The following is a 15,285-nucleotide window of genomic DNA, read 5'->3' as shown; positions in this document are numbered from 1 at the left end:
GGGGGTAAGGGGCTGGGATAATCTTTTACGGGATTTTATGGGATTTTTAGGGATAAGGTACAATGGAGGCCAAGAGCATCATAGATTGAGTTAGAACTCAAACCTCTTATGTGCACTTTAGAAATAGACTTTAGGGGTCAACACAAACCTGATGAGAGACACACACCCATGCACAGGTGAAACACATACTCACAAACTCAACCTGCAATTATGCACCTCTGCAGTACATTTAATCTGACACAGTCCCTGTCTTCCTTGAGGTCACAGCTCAGAGGTGCATAGTGGCCTCAGGAAAAGAGTCCCAACCCTGAGGGACCCCAGAACATTTTCATGGTGCTCCAGTCCACCAACCTTACACCTGGGGTGGCCCAAACGCCATCCCAGCCCCAGATGTCTTCTAGCACAAGAAATCCCAGGAGAAGAAGAGATGGCTGGACACTGGTCAGTCAGATGGTCCCAGACAGACGTTGGAGGAGTCCTGCTGTCATTATGGAGAAAGGAAACAGACACAATTTCATCACTTTGTGATGGGGCACTACTGACTCTAGCAGGGAGGAGACCAGGGAACAGGGCAGACACCTGCCTCTCAGGCTGCCCCAAAACTTCTCTTGCTTGGCTTTACAAATCGCTATGAGCCATCCTCTGAGGGATAAACAGCAGGTGATGCGGGGGAGGGGGTTGTATTGCTCTCAGGGGAGGGTTTAATAGGCTAGACATAAATCCTAACTTGTGCTATTCTTTATAAAATGATTTTAAAGGCCAGGGGCATGTGTGGTGGGGGCCGGGAGGGGAGAGGGTCTTAAATCAGACCACCGACCAGCTGCTCTCTCCTGTCTCATTCCTGTGTGGAGACCCAGGTTTTCAGCCCAGCAACCCATGAGCATCAAAAGGATCGCAGCCCCCACTCTGAGCAGCCCCCAGGGAGGCTTGGGAGTTGCTCCTCAGAAACCCCCACAGGAGTCTCAAACTAAGCTCCACAGCAGATGTTCTGGATGGAGAACTTTCCCCACAAAATGATACCCATGGGGGGCATTTAGATTGAAAGGCCGCATCTGGGAGAAGAAGGTGCTTGTCCCTGAGCTCCCCAGAGGGGAGTCAGCATGTCCACCAGAGACCCTTTCAGAGCTGCTGGCTGCCTCCACTTCCTGACCCCTCCTAGACCCCAAAGTCTCCGTCTGCGCTCCCTCCCCTTCTCCATCCTGTAGTGGCGCTTGCTGCAGCCCTCCCTGGTTGCTTTATTTATTTATTTTGCACCAACAGGGTTGCTGCAGACTCATTCTCGCCTGGTTTAAAAAGAGAGAGAGGAAAAAAAAAAAAAAAAAAAGGAGAAATGCTTTCTGGCTCTTTTCTCTACCTCGGTCTTGGCAGCAGCGGCCACAGCAGCAACAGCAGCCCCAGCAGGCAGGCAGGCGGGAGGGCGGCGGGGCAGCGGGCAGCGGGCAGTGAGGGGAGTGAGGCCCGGCGGCCCGGGGTGCAGCTTGAATGGGACGGCCCCCAGCCCTGGACAGAGGCAGTGTCCAACTTGATGCCGCCCTCCAGCTTCTCCGGTAAGTGCCCCCACCTCCTGTCCCAAAGCTGCAGCTGTCCTTCTCTACAATATTCTCAGAGACAAGGCCAGACCAGCGTCCCTTTCAGGCTAGAGGGTTTGCGCTCCTCCTGCCCCTCCCCCCTGCCCCACGCCACCCCACCCCAACCAGCCATTGATCCTGGCCCCACCGGACTTTGATGGGAAAACTAAAATGTCCCAGACACCTCTATGGGGAAGGACTCTAAAGAGACCTCCCTCCGTCTCCCCAGGGCTTCGTCTACCTCTGGGAAGGGTTTCTCCACCATCAGTATGGAAATTCCAGAAATCTTTCCCCTAAAAGCCCCCTCCCCACGCAAGTCCCCATGTCTCCAGTCAGGTCTGCTTTAAAGGTTCATATGTGTCTCTGGATTGCCACATAGAGACAAGAAGAAGAAAGCTTCCTACTCCTTGAAGGGTTGATGCCCGAGACCCCACCCCATCTAAAGAAAGAAGTGGTTCTGACACCCATTTCTTCCGGCAAAGTGGCTGGAAGCCAGTCTTGTAGCCATGGAGACTGGCGAGGGAAGTTTGGGATTAAATTAGCCACGTTATAAATAAAGAAAAGGGGTTGTCCCTAGATCCCCCAGCCCCTGGGCCAGCAGGCTTTGGGGACTAAGAGGAAACTGACAGAAGGGGGAGGGAGGGAAGCTGGGTTACATGCTTCAGTGCACTTTTGCTGAGTGCGGAGCACAAAGGAGGAGCAGTAGCTGCAGCGGTAGTGATAAAGAGCTAGCTGTCGAGTGGACTTCCCAGAACAGGAGTAGGGACAACGAGGGAGACTGGGACACGTCTGTCCCTGGAGAACTCTCAGCATGCCAGAGATACCTGCCAGGTCGGTCTAGGGACAAGAGGAGCCTGGTCAGCTGCCTTTGCCTGCCCCGCACCATTCTCTCTCCTCCCAAGCCTCAGGATGGTGTCCTACATCCCTCTGCTCTCCGGGCCTCTTTGCTCTCTGGTTTCCCGCTACTACAGCGGGAGAGGCGCCAGAACAACTCTTCTAGAGGAGGGGTGCAGATCCTCACTCCAATCAGGATCCAGGGATGTGATCCCCCTCCCCCGACCCCCGCAATGGGAAGAAGTCACACCACCTCGTAAAGTTCCACGTGGGAGAAAATGGGGCGTGTGACAGAAAGCTGACCCTTCAGGGCACAGACAGCCTGAAGCCCCAAAGGCCATCTGGATCTGCAGCTAGAAAGAAACCCAGGCATCCTGCCTCCTAGGGAGCATCACTTACCTCTTGGTCCCAACACCTCCCCTCCATGGTTCAATGCCCTGTTGACATTTAACACGGTGAGGTGAGAGTGAGTTCACCATCTATGGGGCCCCTTCTCCTCTGTCACCTCCACCAGTCCCCAGTGGCCATGATACCTGCCATTATCCTGATTCTGCCCAGGCCCTTGGTTCCCAGAAACCCACTTGCAGTCTACATGCTTTGCACACGGCCTGTGCCCAGAGATCAGCTGTGCCAGCCAAGGGCTCCCTTGCTCCCCACCCACACCATCTGGCCAGGTGCTGTCTCTCCTCCTTGTCTATGCCTCCCTGACTCACAGTCTGTCTCTTGTGTATTGTTTGGGGACAAGAGATCTCCCTCAGATTCCCACGTTGGACTAAATCAAAACACTATCGAGGAGGGATATAACAGGAGCCTGAGCCTGAGGACCAAGCAACAACACTCAAAACCCAGGCATCCCTTGGGTCCCTCACACACCACAGTGTCATCTATAGGGGCTGCGCGTAGGGTTCTCATGAGGGACTCGGGTGCCCCCCGGTAGCCTGTGCCATGGCTAACGTGTTGCTTGGCTGTCATCCACACAGGCATTCAGGGAGATTGGGTCTTGCTAATTCAGGGCCCCAGGCCCTGGGCCAGGCTCCAGAAGGGCAGAGGGGCAGTAGGTGGAGTCCAGGGGCACAGAGCTGAGCATACTTCCCAGCCCTGGAGGACTTCGTCAAGGTGAGGACCACGCTCCCATCAGAATCCAAGCATGTGATTCCCCCTGAGCTATGACAGACAAAGCTATGGATAGATAACATGGGAGAACAGGGTGGGCAGAGAGCGGAGGGCAGAGCTTGGGGAAGACAAGTGTCAGGGAGAAGGGACCTGCGGTATTCCTGGATCTCACAGACATAGGAAAATGGGGAGACTCAACATTACTTCCCCGCTTCCTGTCCATTCACATACAACTTTCCCGGCTGAAGTCAGGCTTCACTCACGTTCCATGAGCCAGGAGGCACTCGGCCTGTTACCCAGGGCTGGGAGGGAGAGCAAAGCAGAGATTCCCCAGAGAGGAGGCCTAGGAGCCCCCCAAGGAGGCAGTCCCCCAGAACTGTTCCTGGGTCTGCCCTACTTGCTGGTGATGCTGACACAGGTAGCTCAATCTCCCTCTCCTCTACGGAAGCCCAGGAGGTCCAGGGTCACCATCGTCTGAAGTCACTTTCCAAACAGGACCATGTCATCATCTATTCCAGGACTGAAGAGGGGAAGGCTATGGGTCCAGCTCCAAAGCAAGCCTGGCCCCCATGGCCCCCTCTCCTGTTCCTGCTCCTCCTGTCTGGAGGCAGTTGTGGTGGGTGCCCTGCCGTGTGTGACTGTGCCTCCCAGCCCCGGGCAGTGCTTTGCCCCCTTCGGCGACTGGAGGCTGTGCCTGGGGGACTCCCGGCAGACACTGAGCTCCTGGACCTGAGTGGAAATCGTCTGTGGGGGCTTCAGCGTGGAATGCTCTCCCGCCTGGGCCTGCTCCAGGAACTGGACCTCAGCTACAACCAGCTGTCCACCCTTGAGCCTGGGGCCTTCTATGGCCTCCAAAGCCTCCTGACCCTGAGGCTGCAGGGCAACCGGCTGCGAATCATGGGGCCCGGGGTCTTTTCAGGCCTGTCTGCCCTCACGCTGCTCGACCTCCGCCTCAACCACATTGTCCTCTTCCTTGACGGAGCCTTTGGGGAGCTGGGCAGCCTCCGGCAGCTGGAGGTGGGGGACAACCACCTGGTGTTCGTGGCTCCAGGGGCGTTGGCAGGGCTGGCCCAGCTGAGCACCCTCACCCTGGAACGCTGCAACCTCAGCACAGTGCCTGGCCTGGCCCTGGCCCGCCTCCCAGCACTAGTGGCCCTGAGGCTTCGAGAACTGGATATTGGGAGGCTGCCAGCTGGGGCACTACGGGGGCTGGGGCAGCTAAAGGAGCTGGAGATCCACTCCTGGCCATCTCTGGGGGCTCTGGAGCCTGGGAGCCTGGCTGGGCTCAATCTCAGCAACCTGGCTATCACCCGCTGCAATCTGAGCACAGTACCCTGCCAAGCGCTCCGCCACCTGAGCTTCCTCAGGGTCCTGGATCTGTCTCAGAACCCCATCTCAGCCATCCCCGCCCGAAGCCTCAGTCCCCTGGTCCGGCTGCAGGAGCTCCGGCTGGCAGGAGCGTGCCTCACCTCCATCGCCGCCCACGCCTTCCACGGCCTGACCGCTTTCCACCTCCTGGACGTGGCAGATAATGCCCTTCAGACGCTGGAGGAAACGGCCTTCCCTTCCCCAGACCAACTAGTCACCCTGCGGCTGTCGGGTAACCCCCTGACATGTGACTGCCGCCTCCTCTGGCTGCTCCGGATGCGCAGGCGCCTGGACTTCGGTGCGGCACCCCCTGCCTGTGCCAGCCCCCGGCACATGCAGGGCAAGAGCCTGAGGGAGTTCTCAGACATCCTGCCTCCAGGGCACTTCACTTGCCAACCGGCCCTGATCCGAAAGTCTGGGCCGCGATGGGTCATCGCAGAGGAGGGGGGGCAGGCCGTTTTCTCCTGCTCCGGAGACGGAGACCCAGCGCCCAAGGTCTCTTGGAGGAGGCCTCAGGGCCCTTGGCTGGGAAGGGCTGGGCGAGTGAGGGTCCTGGAGGATGGGACGCTGGAGATCCGCTCGGTGCAGCTGCAGGACAGAGGGGCCTATGTCTGCGTGGTCAGCAATGTTGCTGGGAATGACTCCCTGAGGACCTGGCTCGAAGTACTCCAAGTTGAACCACCAAATGGCACTCTCTCTGACCCTAACATCACCACGCCAGGGATCCCAGGGCCCTTCTTCCTGGATAGCAGAGGCGTAGCTATGGTGCTAGCAGTTGGCTTCCTCCCCTTCCTCACCTCGGTGACCCTCTGCTTTGGCCTCATTGCCCTCTGGAGCAAGGGCAAAGGCCGGGTCAAACATCACATGACCTTTGACTTTGTGGCACCTCGGCCCTCAGGGGATAAGAACTCGGGGGGTAACCGGGTCACCGCCAAGCTCTTCTGACCTTTACTTCCACATCGGAGCTCCAGCCAAGACAGCTTCAGATACCAAAAGGGAAGAAAACCAAGGTTGCTTGAACCAGAACCTAGGCCCACCCCCGCCTGCATCGTGCCAACAGCTAATGACGCCTCTCAAGAAGGTCTGCCTCCCCCCTGCTTTTGCAGTTTGAGGATGGGAGCAGAAGCTGTAGACCTGTAGTCAGTCTAGCCCTCCCCGCACCCCCCTCCACCAAGCAGGAAACATCCCCAAGGCTCCAGTCTACTCGTTCACACACACTGACACCCTTTAACAACCAGTACCAATTGCTAACCACAGCTACGAGATTATTGCAGAGGTGAGGCTGAGAAGCGCCACTTGCTTCTCAACCATGCAGTCTACCTCTCTTTTCTGGTCTCTTTTCTGCTCCTCCCCAGGAGCAAGGAACTAGGGCCAAGGATCTCAGGCTCAGAAGATGTGAGTGTACAATGCAGGGGGGTGGGGTGGGGGGGGGGGGAGACTGCACACTGGCTGTGTCTGCATGAGGCCTCCAGCACCTGCCCCATCTGTCACATCATTAAACTTGCTGCCAAAAGGCCATGACAGCAGCAGTCTAAATTAATGTGATATCCGGAGTTTTCTTTACTTCATTCTTTCTCCCCCCTCATTTTTATCAAATCTCTCCCTTCCTACCCTTTCTGCCTGCCCACTGAGCATGTACCCCAGCAGCCTCCCCGACATATAAGCTTAACACCAAAGGAGGCCCAGAGATGTTCTGGAGAAACTCTCAGTCTGTTTCCATTTCGGCCCTTTCCCTGTACTCTGGAGTTAGAGAAGGAGGGATCCTCCACCTTCCAAGGGATCCCTCTGAAGAAATTCCAGCCTGGGGTACCTGGCTCCTTCCCTACTTTCCAGTTCTTGTTGGGATCCCCCAATCACAGATCCCTAATACCCTAGGGGGAAAGTACAAAGGGAACTCCTAGAAAATGCCTAACAAAAGCACAGATCTGCAGTTGTCCCAGCAGGCAGACCGACAACCCAGCAGGACCAGGCTTGGAGGAACCAGGCAGGAAGGGCACTGCACACTGTAGGGAGAGCAGAGGGAAGGGGCCGCAGCAGGATCTGGCTGCCTAGTTAATTTCCACTGCCCTTCTGCAGGGGCCTCTTGTTCCCTGTTCAGCACAGCCCCGGTGGGAAGCTGTCTCTGGATAGAGGCTACTGTCTAACGGAGACCCCAGACGCAGAGGCAGGCTGAGAGGAGACGCTGACTGCTCTGAGAGTGCTTCAAATAGGTGGCAAAGCCAAGCCAGGGAAAAGGAGAGATTCAAGAGGCAGCAGCTTCAGCATCTCAGAAGGGGAGGAGTGAAGGGACAGGAGGGGCAGGGAGGAAGGACTGAGAAGTGGGGAGTCACGAGGCCCTGGGTCTCTCTGCAGCAGCATCTGCTCCGTGTCCTTAGCTCCCCTCCACCCTCAAGGGCCCCCACCCACCCCTCAGTATGCAAGCATCATCAGCCTCCTGCTGATTCCTGCTGCTCTCGTCCTTGCTCCTTGCTCCGAGGAGACTCTACTCATTAGAAGATTCCCAGCTCAAACTATCCCCACAGGGGAGAGAAGCAGCCGCCATCCAGGAGGCAGCCAGACTTGACCAGCAGGCAAGCTCTTCAGTGGGGCCCTGGTGGGCTTCTGGGGGTGGATCAGAGATGAGAACAGGAGGTTGGGAGAGGGAGGCTGGAGAATCCAACAATCTAGAGAAAAGCGTACCCCTGAGCCTCCAACCCTGCCCCCGCCACACACTCACAATTCTCTTGGCATCCTGACAACCTCCCCTCTCCAGTTTATAAGGCACCGGAAAGATTCCACCACGCTTCCCCCCAGCCCCCACACAGCCCTTTCTCTCCTCTCCAAAACCCTCCATCCACGGCTTACTAGGTTGGGACTTGGGGGACAAGTACTAGAGGTTCTCACTCTCATTGCCCACCCTGCAATGCAGAAGACAGCAAAAACAGCAATATTGTGCAGAGAAATCTCAGGGAAGCCCCCAGAGACAGTGGGGCACAGGTGACGCAGGGAGCAGGGGCCACAGCTGCCGAGTCCCAAAGTCTCCCGAGCAGCTCTGCCCAGAAATCGAACGTGAGGCACCCATGTCATCTCAAATTTTCTAGTATCACGTTTAAAAAGCAAAAAAACCCAGATACAATGAACTTTGATACTATATTTTATTTAACCCAAGGTACCCAAACTATTATCATTTCAGCATGTTATCAATATGAAAATTACTATTGAAATATTTTACATTATTTTTTCATATTAGGTCTCTAAAATCCAGTGTATATTTTACATTTATAGCACATCTCACTGAATTTTCACCAGAAAGATCTGATCTGTTCTTAGATTTCATAAAATTCATTGTTGAAAAAGTAGGTTCACACAAGTTGTTCCAAACATGTTAAAAAGTTTTCCACCAAATCAAGTATCAGTTTTAACATTTCAATTAACTTAACTGAAATAAACTTAAAATTCCACTCCTCAGGGACACCAGCCATCTTTCAAGTGCTCAAAAGCCACACGTGGCCAGTGCCAATCTCCTGGACAGCACAGCTGCAGACACACCACCTCTGGGCACAACAGGGCCTTCTCAGCAGAGGTGGGCGTGGCATCCCTTGAGAGGCACATTCCTGGGGCAGGGCGGGGTGCGGGACGCCAGTGGACTTACCCCCAATTGCCACCCCTTGTTTCCTTAACACGGTTTTTCCTAAAGCCTTTTGATGTGACAGGTCACTGTGATGGGCACTTCCACAGCTTGTCCAATCATCAGCAAGCCAGGTCCCTATCTGACCTGCTGGGGAAGGCTGCCCTTAGCCAAGTGCGACTGTACAGGCTGGGTGTGTGTGTGTGTGTGTGTGTGTGTGTGTGTGTAAACCAGCATGTAAATGCAACCAGAGACATGTGCTAGTGGTGTGTGTTCACGTTCAGGGATGTTACAGGTCACATTGTGGGGAAATCCCCAGGGCTGTGCAGGAGTGGAGAGAGAAGACACTTATCCAGAGTCTATGCTGTGTCGGTGGCTTTGTATTTGTTTTCTTATTTAATCCTTCCACGAACTCTGTAACACAGGACACTTTAACTGATGCCACTGAAGGTCAAATAGATTCACTTGCTTGAGGACACACAGCTAGTTAGTGAGGGAGCTGCTTTTGAACTCGGGGTTGTCAGACTCAAAATCCAAATGCCTGGGGCACCTGGGTGGCTCAGTGGGTTAAGCATCCGACTGCGGCTCAGGTCATGATCTTGCTGCTCATGCGTTCGAGCTCGCGTCGGGCTCTGTGTTTCATATTCTGTCTCCATGTCTCTGCCCTTCCCCTGCTCACATTCTGTCTCTCAAATATAAAATAAAACATTAAAAAATCAAATTAAATTAAAAGCCCAAATGCCTTCCACCACCTGTGCTGTCCTAGTCACTGCCTGCTCTTTCAGCCCATCTGCAGGGCCTCTCAGCCATGGGGCCCTGACCCAGGTGCTCTTCCACTTGCCACTCTGAGCCAGCCCCTTAGGGGGACGAAGCCAGTTGCTGGTGGTGCCCCACCTTCAGGACCCCTGAGGCACCTGACTCAGGAAGCTGAGGGTTGTTTGGCTGGTGGCTACCCTTTCTTCTCAGTGCCCTCTGCTGCCTCTGCCCCAGGGACTGGCCAGAAAGGGGCAGCAATTCCCGGGATCGGATGGGCCGAATTGAAATCCTGGCTGCCACGATTTGGGGGCTTCACATTTCTAGGTCCTTTTCTGGGTTCTAATCTCAGCAAGCTCTTAGGGTACAGGAAGCTGATCAGGAATCTAGTACAGCAGGACAGTCTACAGGCTTTGTCCGCTCCGGAAGAGTGTGCCCACCCCTCCCTGACAGAACCTTCCTGAAGTCACCCCACCCTGCCCTCTCCACCCCCTCTCTTCCATTTCAGAGACAGTCTCACCTCAGCTAAGAGAAGCTTGGACCCCAAGATACTCTGGCAGCATTTGGGAACTCCCCACCATTTTGGTCCCTAATATATTCCTTTTTTTTTTTTTTTTTCTTGAGAGGGAGAGTGTGAGCAGGGGAGGGGCAGAGAGAGAGGGAGACACAGGATCTGAAGCGGGCTCCAGGCTCTGAGCTGTCAGCACAGAGCCTGACACGGGGCTTGAACCCACGAACCGTGAGATCATGACCTGAGCCCAAGTCGGACACTTAACTGACTGAGCCACCCAGGAGCCCCGGTCCCTGATATATTCTAATTTCTCTATTTCCTTTGCTGTGCTGGATCCCTGATTCAAGGATGAAAGCCTTGCGAGCATTTTTGAGTCACAGACCCCTCTGCGAATGCCTGGTGTGAGCTATGAACAAAAATGTGCATGGATTGTTCTCAGTCACCCTGAAGCCACTGCAGCCTGGATGGAAAGCAGGTGAAGAAGGTCTACTGTGAGAAGCATCGGGTGGGGAGGGGAGGCTGAGCACCGGCCTGTCCGCACTCTCCAGGTCCATCACACACAAGGAGAAAAGGCTGGCAAGGACTATAGCACAAAGCACACACTAGCATGGGTCATAGCAGGTCCCTAGGGCCTCCAGCTTCTCCCCTCCCCTGCTCTCCTCCTAGAGCCAGGAGGAGGCAGAAGACTTCGGGGTGGGGGCACTTTTGCTTAAAGAAGTGAGTGTGGTGGTGATTCAGGATGGACAGCACTTGAGACCAGGGATCCTGAGTCCTTCTTCTCCAAACTACTCTAAGGGGAAATAAGTAGGAAGACTAGAGTTGAGTGGTGGAGGCCAGAGAAGCAGCTCTCTCTTATGATGCCCACCACAATCCATCAGCCAGAGCTAAAGAGCAAGGCCAGGGTAATTGCTGATACTAATGCCCACCCTCTGGGTTGCTGCTTTCTGATGCAGAACCTTGAGTCATGGGGAAGAAGGGCTCTGTAAGAACTCTTACAGAGATATGAGTGCTGTTTTCCAAAAACCCAAGTGGCTCAATGTTGTTTGACTGGACTGTTTGCCTGCTGTCCAGGAAGGGAACTCTGGGAGCAGCAAAGGCTCTGGAACCAGCCTACTGCCTTTGAGAACCTCTCACTGCCTGGCCCTCTAGCTGAAGTCTGCTCTCCTGCTTGGCTTATTGAATGGAAACACCTGTTCACTGAATGCTCTGGAAAACACAGACCTTTAACTGGTATCACCTACTCCCACACCCTGTTCAGAACACCCTTCGAGGAAAGAGGACTCTTCAGAACTGGAGATGAGAACACAAAAATTGCAATTTACCCAATCCCGTCCTCATAACCCAATCTTTCAATCCTGACTTGGGCTCTTGGGGGATGCGTGAGATGACAGATCCCAGATAGGATTGGAATCATCCCTTCTACTCCCCAACCTCCCTGCCCAGCCAGTTAGAAGTCAACCCTCTTTCAAAGTGTTTCTGGGAAAAGTGATTACACCTGGCTCTTTGCTGCTCTGATTAAGAAATTCCTCCTGTGGTTTGTTAATTTGTAATCCTTCTTGGACTTTCACTTCATTACTTTTTGCCCACCAAGTCCTGTTGGAGCTAAAAGATAATGGTTTCATAAAGCAGGCCTACACTTTTTATTGTAATAATGGGTCTGAACTACTCGTTTACCTTTTTAAAAGTAAAAATGGATATTGCAATCAAGGCACTCAAATACTTAGGAATAATTTTAACAAGAAATAAAGTCTATAAGACAAAAACGTTAATATGCTACTGATGGGACACCAATGGCTTAAATGTGTATATAATAAGAAGAATCTGTATCATAAATACAATTCTCCCTTGGGTAATCTAACAATATGAGGCTCCAATCAAAATTAAATTAACAGCACAATCAAAAAGTAAATTGTGGTATATTTCCACAATATACTATGTAGTAATGAGAACAAATGGACTAAAACCACACACAACAGGGACACCTGGGTGGCTCAGTTGGTTAAGCGTCCCACTGCGGCTCAGGTCACAATCCCGAGGTTCACAAGTTCGAGCCTCACATTGGGCTCTGTACTCTCTCTCTTTCAAAAATAAATAAAACATGAAAAAAATTGTTTTAAACTACACACAACAATATGGCTGAATCTCACAAAAATAACGTCAAACAAAAAAAGCCAGACCCCAAAAAAGTACATACCGTGTGATTCTCTTTATATAAAAAAACAAAAACAGGCAAAACTAGTTTGTGCCATTAGAAGTCAGAAGAGTGGTTTACCCTTGAGGGGAGTATGACTACCCCCTTGTGTAGAGTGGTTTTGGGTGCAGTGGTAATGTTCTGTTTCTTGATCTGGGTGTTGGTTACATTTTTGAAAATTCATCAAGATGTATTCTTTTCATCTGTGCACTTTTCTGTTATATTGTACATTAGTTTTTTTTATTTTTTTTAATGTTTATTTATTTTTGAGAGAGAGAGATTGAGACGGAGAGAGAGAATGAGCGGGGGAAGGGCAGAGACAGAGGGAGACACAGAATCAGAAGCAGGCTCCAGGTTCTGGGCTCGAACTCCCCCACCACGAGATCATGGCCTGAGCCAAAATTGGACGCTTAACTGACTAAGCCACCCAGATGCCCCATGTACATCACTTTTTAAAGGTGTGTTGAAAAAACACATAAAGTACATTAATTTTTTAAAACAGTATGGAATTACAATGTGAATAGACAGATCAATGGAACATGAAAAGTCCAGAAACAGGTCTGAATACAATTCAGGCAATTGGGTCTTATAAAGGTAGCATTCAAAAATAATGGAGGAAATATGGGTTTATGCAATAAGTAGGAATGGATAAAACAAAGTTGTTGGATCTCTATCTCACACTTTTACACCAAAATAAATGCCAGGAGAATACTTACATATACAAAAAGACACTATTAAAGTATTTTTAAAAACATACACACATAGGAGAATTTCTGGGGCACCTGGGTGGTTCAGTCAGTTAAGCCTAGGATTCTTGGTTTTGGCTCAGGTCATGATCTCATGGTTGCCAGATTAAGCCCCATATTGGGAGCTGTTTTAAGATTCTCCCTCTCCCTCTGCCTCCTCCAACCCCGCCCAGCAAACGTACACGTGTGCTCTCAAAAAAAAAAAAAGTGAAATAAAAACTGAAAAAATAAAAAACAGAATTTCTTAATAATCTTAGTAGGAGATTTTTCTAAATATCATAGGAAACCCAGAAGTTATTTTTTAAATGGTGACAAATTTGGGGTGCCTGGGTGGCTCAGTGGGTTAAAGCCCCCCACTTTGGCTCAGGTCATGATCTCGTGGTTCCTGATGTTCGAGCCCCGAATCAGGCTCTGTTTCAGATTCTGTGTTTCCCTCTCTCTCTGCCCCTCCCTTCCTTTCTCTCTCTCTCTCCCTCTCTCTCTCAAAAATAAACATTTAAAAAATTATATAAAAAATAAAATGGTGACAAATTCAAATACATAAAAAATAAAAAAGATTTGCACAGCAAAACTATCACCATAAGCAAAAGTAAAAAGACATAGGACAAACTGAGAAAAGGGAAAACCATTTTTAACTTATATACGAACAAGGAGCAAATATTAAGACAAAATAACCAATACAAATATGAACAAAGTATATGAACAATTTACCAACAAAATACAACAGCCACTTAAACATTAAAAGATGTTCAACCTGACTTAAAAGAAATGGAAATTAAAATTACAATGAAATAACATTTACACTACGAGACTGTCAAAAATCAGAAAGCATACGTTATCAAACAGGTCCCTTGCATACACGGCTGATGGGAGAGAGAATTTAAAGCTTCTGTGGAAGGCAGTTTGGCAACACATACTATACTTACCAATTGTTTTTTTTTTTTCAAACATTGCCGATGGAACGAAAATGAGAAGAGTCTTTGCAAGGGAGGGATTTTGCAAAATTGTATCTATCCAATTAAAAAACAATGCACACATTTCTTTGACCTAGTATTTGCAGTCCTAAGCATTTATTATACAGATATACAAGAGCCAAATGACATATATTTGGCATCAACATGTGAAAGGATTGACTAAACATATGTTAATATATCCCTTAGGCTTACCGTGAAACATACTATGAAGCAAATACATGTGCTACTATGGTAAGCTATCTAGGCTACATAAAAGGAAATTGCAAAAACAGTATGGACAGTAAGTTATCGACTAATAAATATATATAAATACATAAAATATGTATATATTTACTATAGAATATCTCGTGAAAATTTTACAAGAATCTGGTAAAACTGGTTGCCTCTTGAGGGAAAGGAGACGGTATTCACTGTAATCACCCGTTATGCTTACGAATTTTGTAGAATGTGTGTTACTTATTCAAAATACACATTTAAAAAATTAATACAAAACGAAAACCTGAGGCCCCAAGGCATAGATCTCTTTATTTCACCAAAGAGACAATCTCGCGTTCATTAAACATTCAGAGTGCTTATCGTGTGCCCGGCACAGCAATAGAAGCTAAAGCAAAAGCCCTCCGCGCGTTACCAGGAGCGCCCAACCCAGCGTCCCAGGGTGAGCCCGGGTGCGGAGCGGGGAGGGGTGGGGTGCAGGGTCCGGCTTCGAGGCTTGCGCAGAGGCGGTAGTAGGGCCCAACCGTCCTTAACGGTCGAGGGTCCTGGACCGCGTCTGGAATGCCCGCTTCCAAAGAAAACTCCGCCCCTCCCCTCCCCCCCCCCCCCCCCCGCCGAGAAATGACCCCCGACTTGTGCGTTTGCGCTGATCCCCCGACCCGTTCCCCTCCATCCCTAGGGAAAGGGGAACCCCTGACGCCGGCACCACCCGCAGCTCCCTTACCACGGGGCGCTCGAACTCGGGTCCTCTCCATCTCTCCTGCTGCCTTGTCCGTCCACATCGTCTCTTCACTCCTCCGCGTAGCTCCTTCCCCTCAACCTCTCCAACTCTACGCCGCCTGTTTTAGGTTTTCCCCCAAAAATGTTTCCCATACCACCTGAGTCACTGCCACAGTAGATATAGGGCCAATCAAGGCAAAAGATCGCAGAGGAAACAAGTGGCAGAGCATCGCCCATCATAAGGCTGCTTTCTCCATGGTCACTGGGCTGTGGAGTGACACTGGCTCTGCACAAAGGCACTAATTTTTTGCGAACGATGACACACATGAGTGATTCCACGCTCTCGCACTTCGGTCCCAGCTTCGGGAGCGCTGATTTTCTCCGAGGTTAGGGGAGGTGGAAGCTTCTTCGGTAATTGGCCTAGAGGGAGCCTGGAAGGATTCCATGAAGCCTCTAATTGGCTGTTTAATTCTCAGCAGGTGCAATCTCAATTAACAACGTCTGGTTTCCCGGGCTCCTATTGGCTGACGCGGTGGCCGGCTTTGAATTCCATCCGGGTAATTGGGTCTGAGCAGGCAGCAGCCCCGTCGCTCAGGGGCAGCCCGCTGAAGGATTGGTTGCGGCTCGGCAGACGATTGGTCGGACTGTGAGCCGGGCGTTGATTGGTGCAGGCGGGCTGCGGGGGTG

At 51.4% G+C, this 15,285-nt stretch overlaps 1 protein-coding gene across 2 annotated transcripts; it reads left to right on the top strand.

The window, feature by feature from the left end:
* Positions 1 to 12: 12 nt before the first annotated feature.
* LINGO4 (leucine rich repeat and Ig domain containing 4) lies at positions 13 to 6,428 on the top strand. 2 transcript variants are annotated; one of them, XM_045479242.1, is made up of 3 exons: positions 13 to 1,547; positions 3,383 to 3,518; positions 4,034 to 6,428. In XM_045479242.1, the coding sequence occupies exons 1-3, from the start codon at positions 1,331 to 1,333 to the stop codon at positions 5,826 to 5,828; spliced, it is 2,148 nt and encodes a 715-aa protein (XP_045335198.1). In that variant the 5' UTR covers positions 13 to 1,330; the 3' UTR covers positions 5,829 to 6,428. The 2 variants fall into 2 exon arrangements, with proteins under 2 accessions (XP_045335198.1, XP_045335199.1); XM_045479243.1 differs by lacking the exon at positions 3,383 to 3,518 and having other exon boundaries at positions 1,378 to 1,547.
* Positions 6,429 to 15,285: the final 8,857 nt, after the last annotated feature.

This window comes from Leopardus geoffroyi, chromosome C1, assembly GCF_018350155.1.
Source record: "Leopardus geoffroyi isolate Oge1 chromosome C1, O.geoffroyi_Oge1_pat1.0, whole genome shotgun sequence".
Classification (NCBI taxonomy): Eukaryota; Metazoa; Chordata; class Mammalia; order Carnivora; family Felidae; genus Leopardus; species Leopardus geoffroyi.
Note: the sequence above shows the minus strand (reverse complement) of the source record. Positions and strands in the feature narration are given on the sequence as shown.

Excerpts from the sequence above, each read along its gene's own strand:
- LINGO4 (XM_045479242.1), top strand. The coding sequence starts at position 1,331 with ATGCTTTCTGGCTCTTTTCTCTACCTCGGTCTTGGCAGCAGCGGCCAC. Across the intron at positions 1,548-3,382 it reads GCCGCCCTCCAGCTTCTCCG|GCATTCAGGGAGATTGGGTC; the intron begins GTAAGTGCCCCC and ends TCATCCACACAG. Across the intron at positions 3,519-4,033 it reads CCCTGGAGGACTTCGTCAAG|GACTGAAGAGGGGAAGGCTA; the intron begins GTGAGGACCACG and ends CATCTATTCCAG.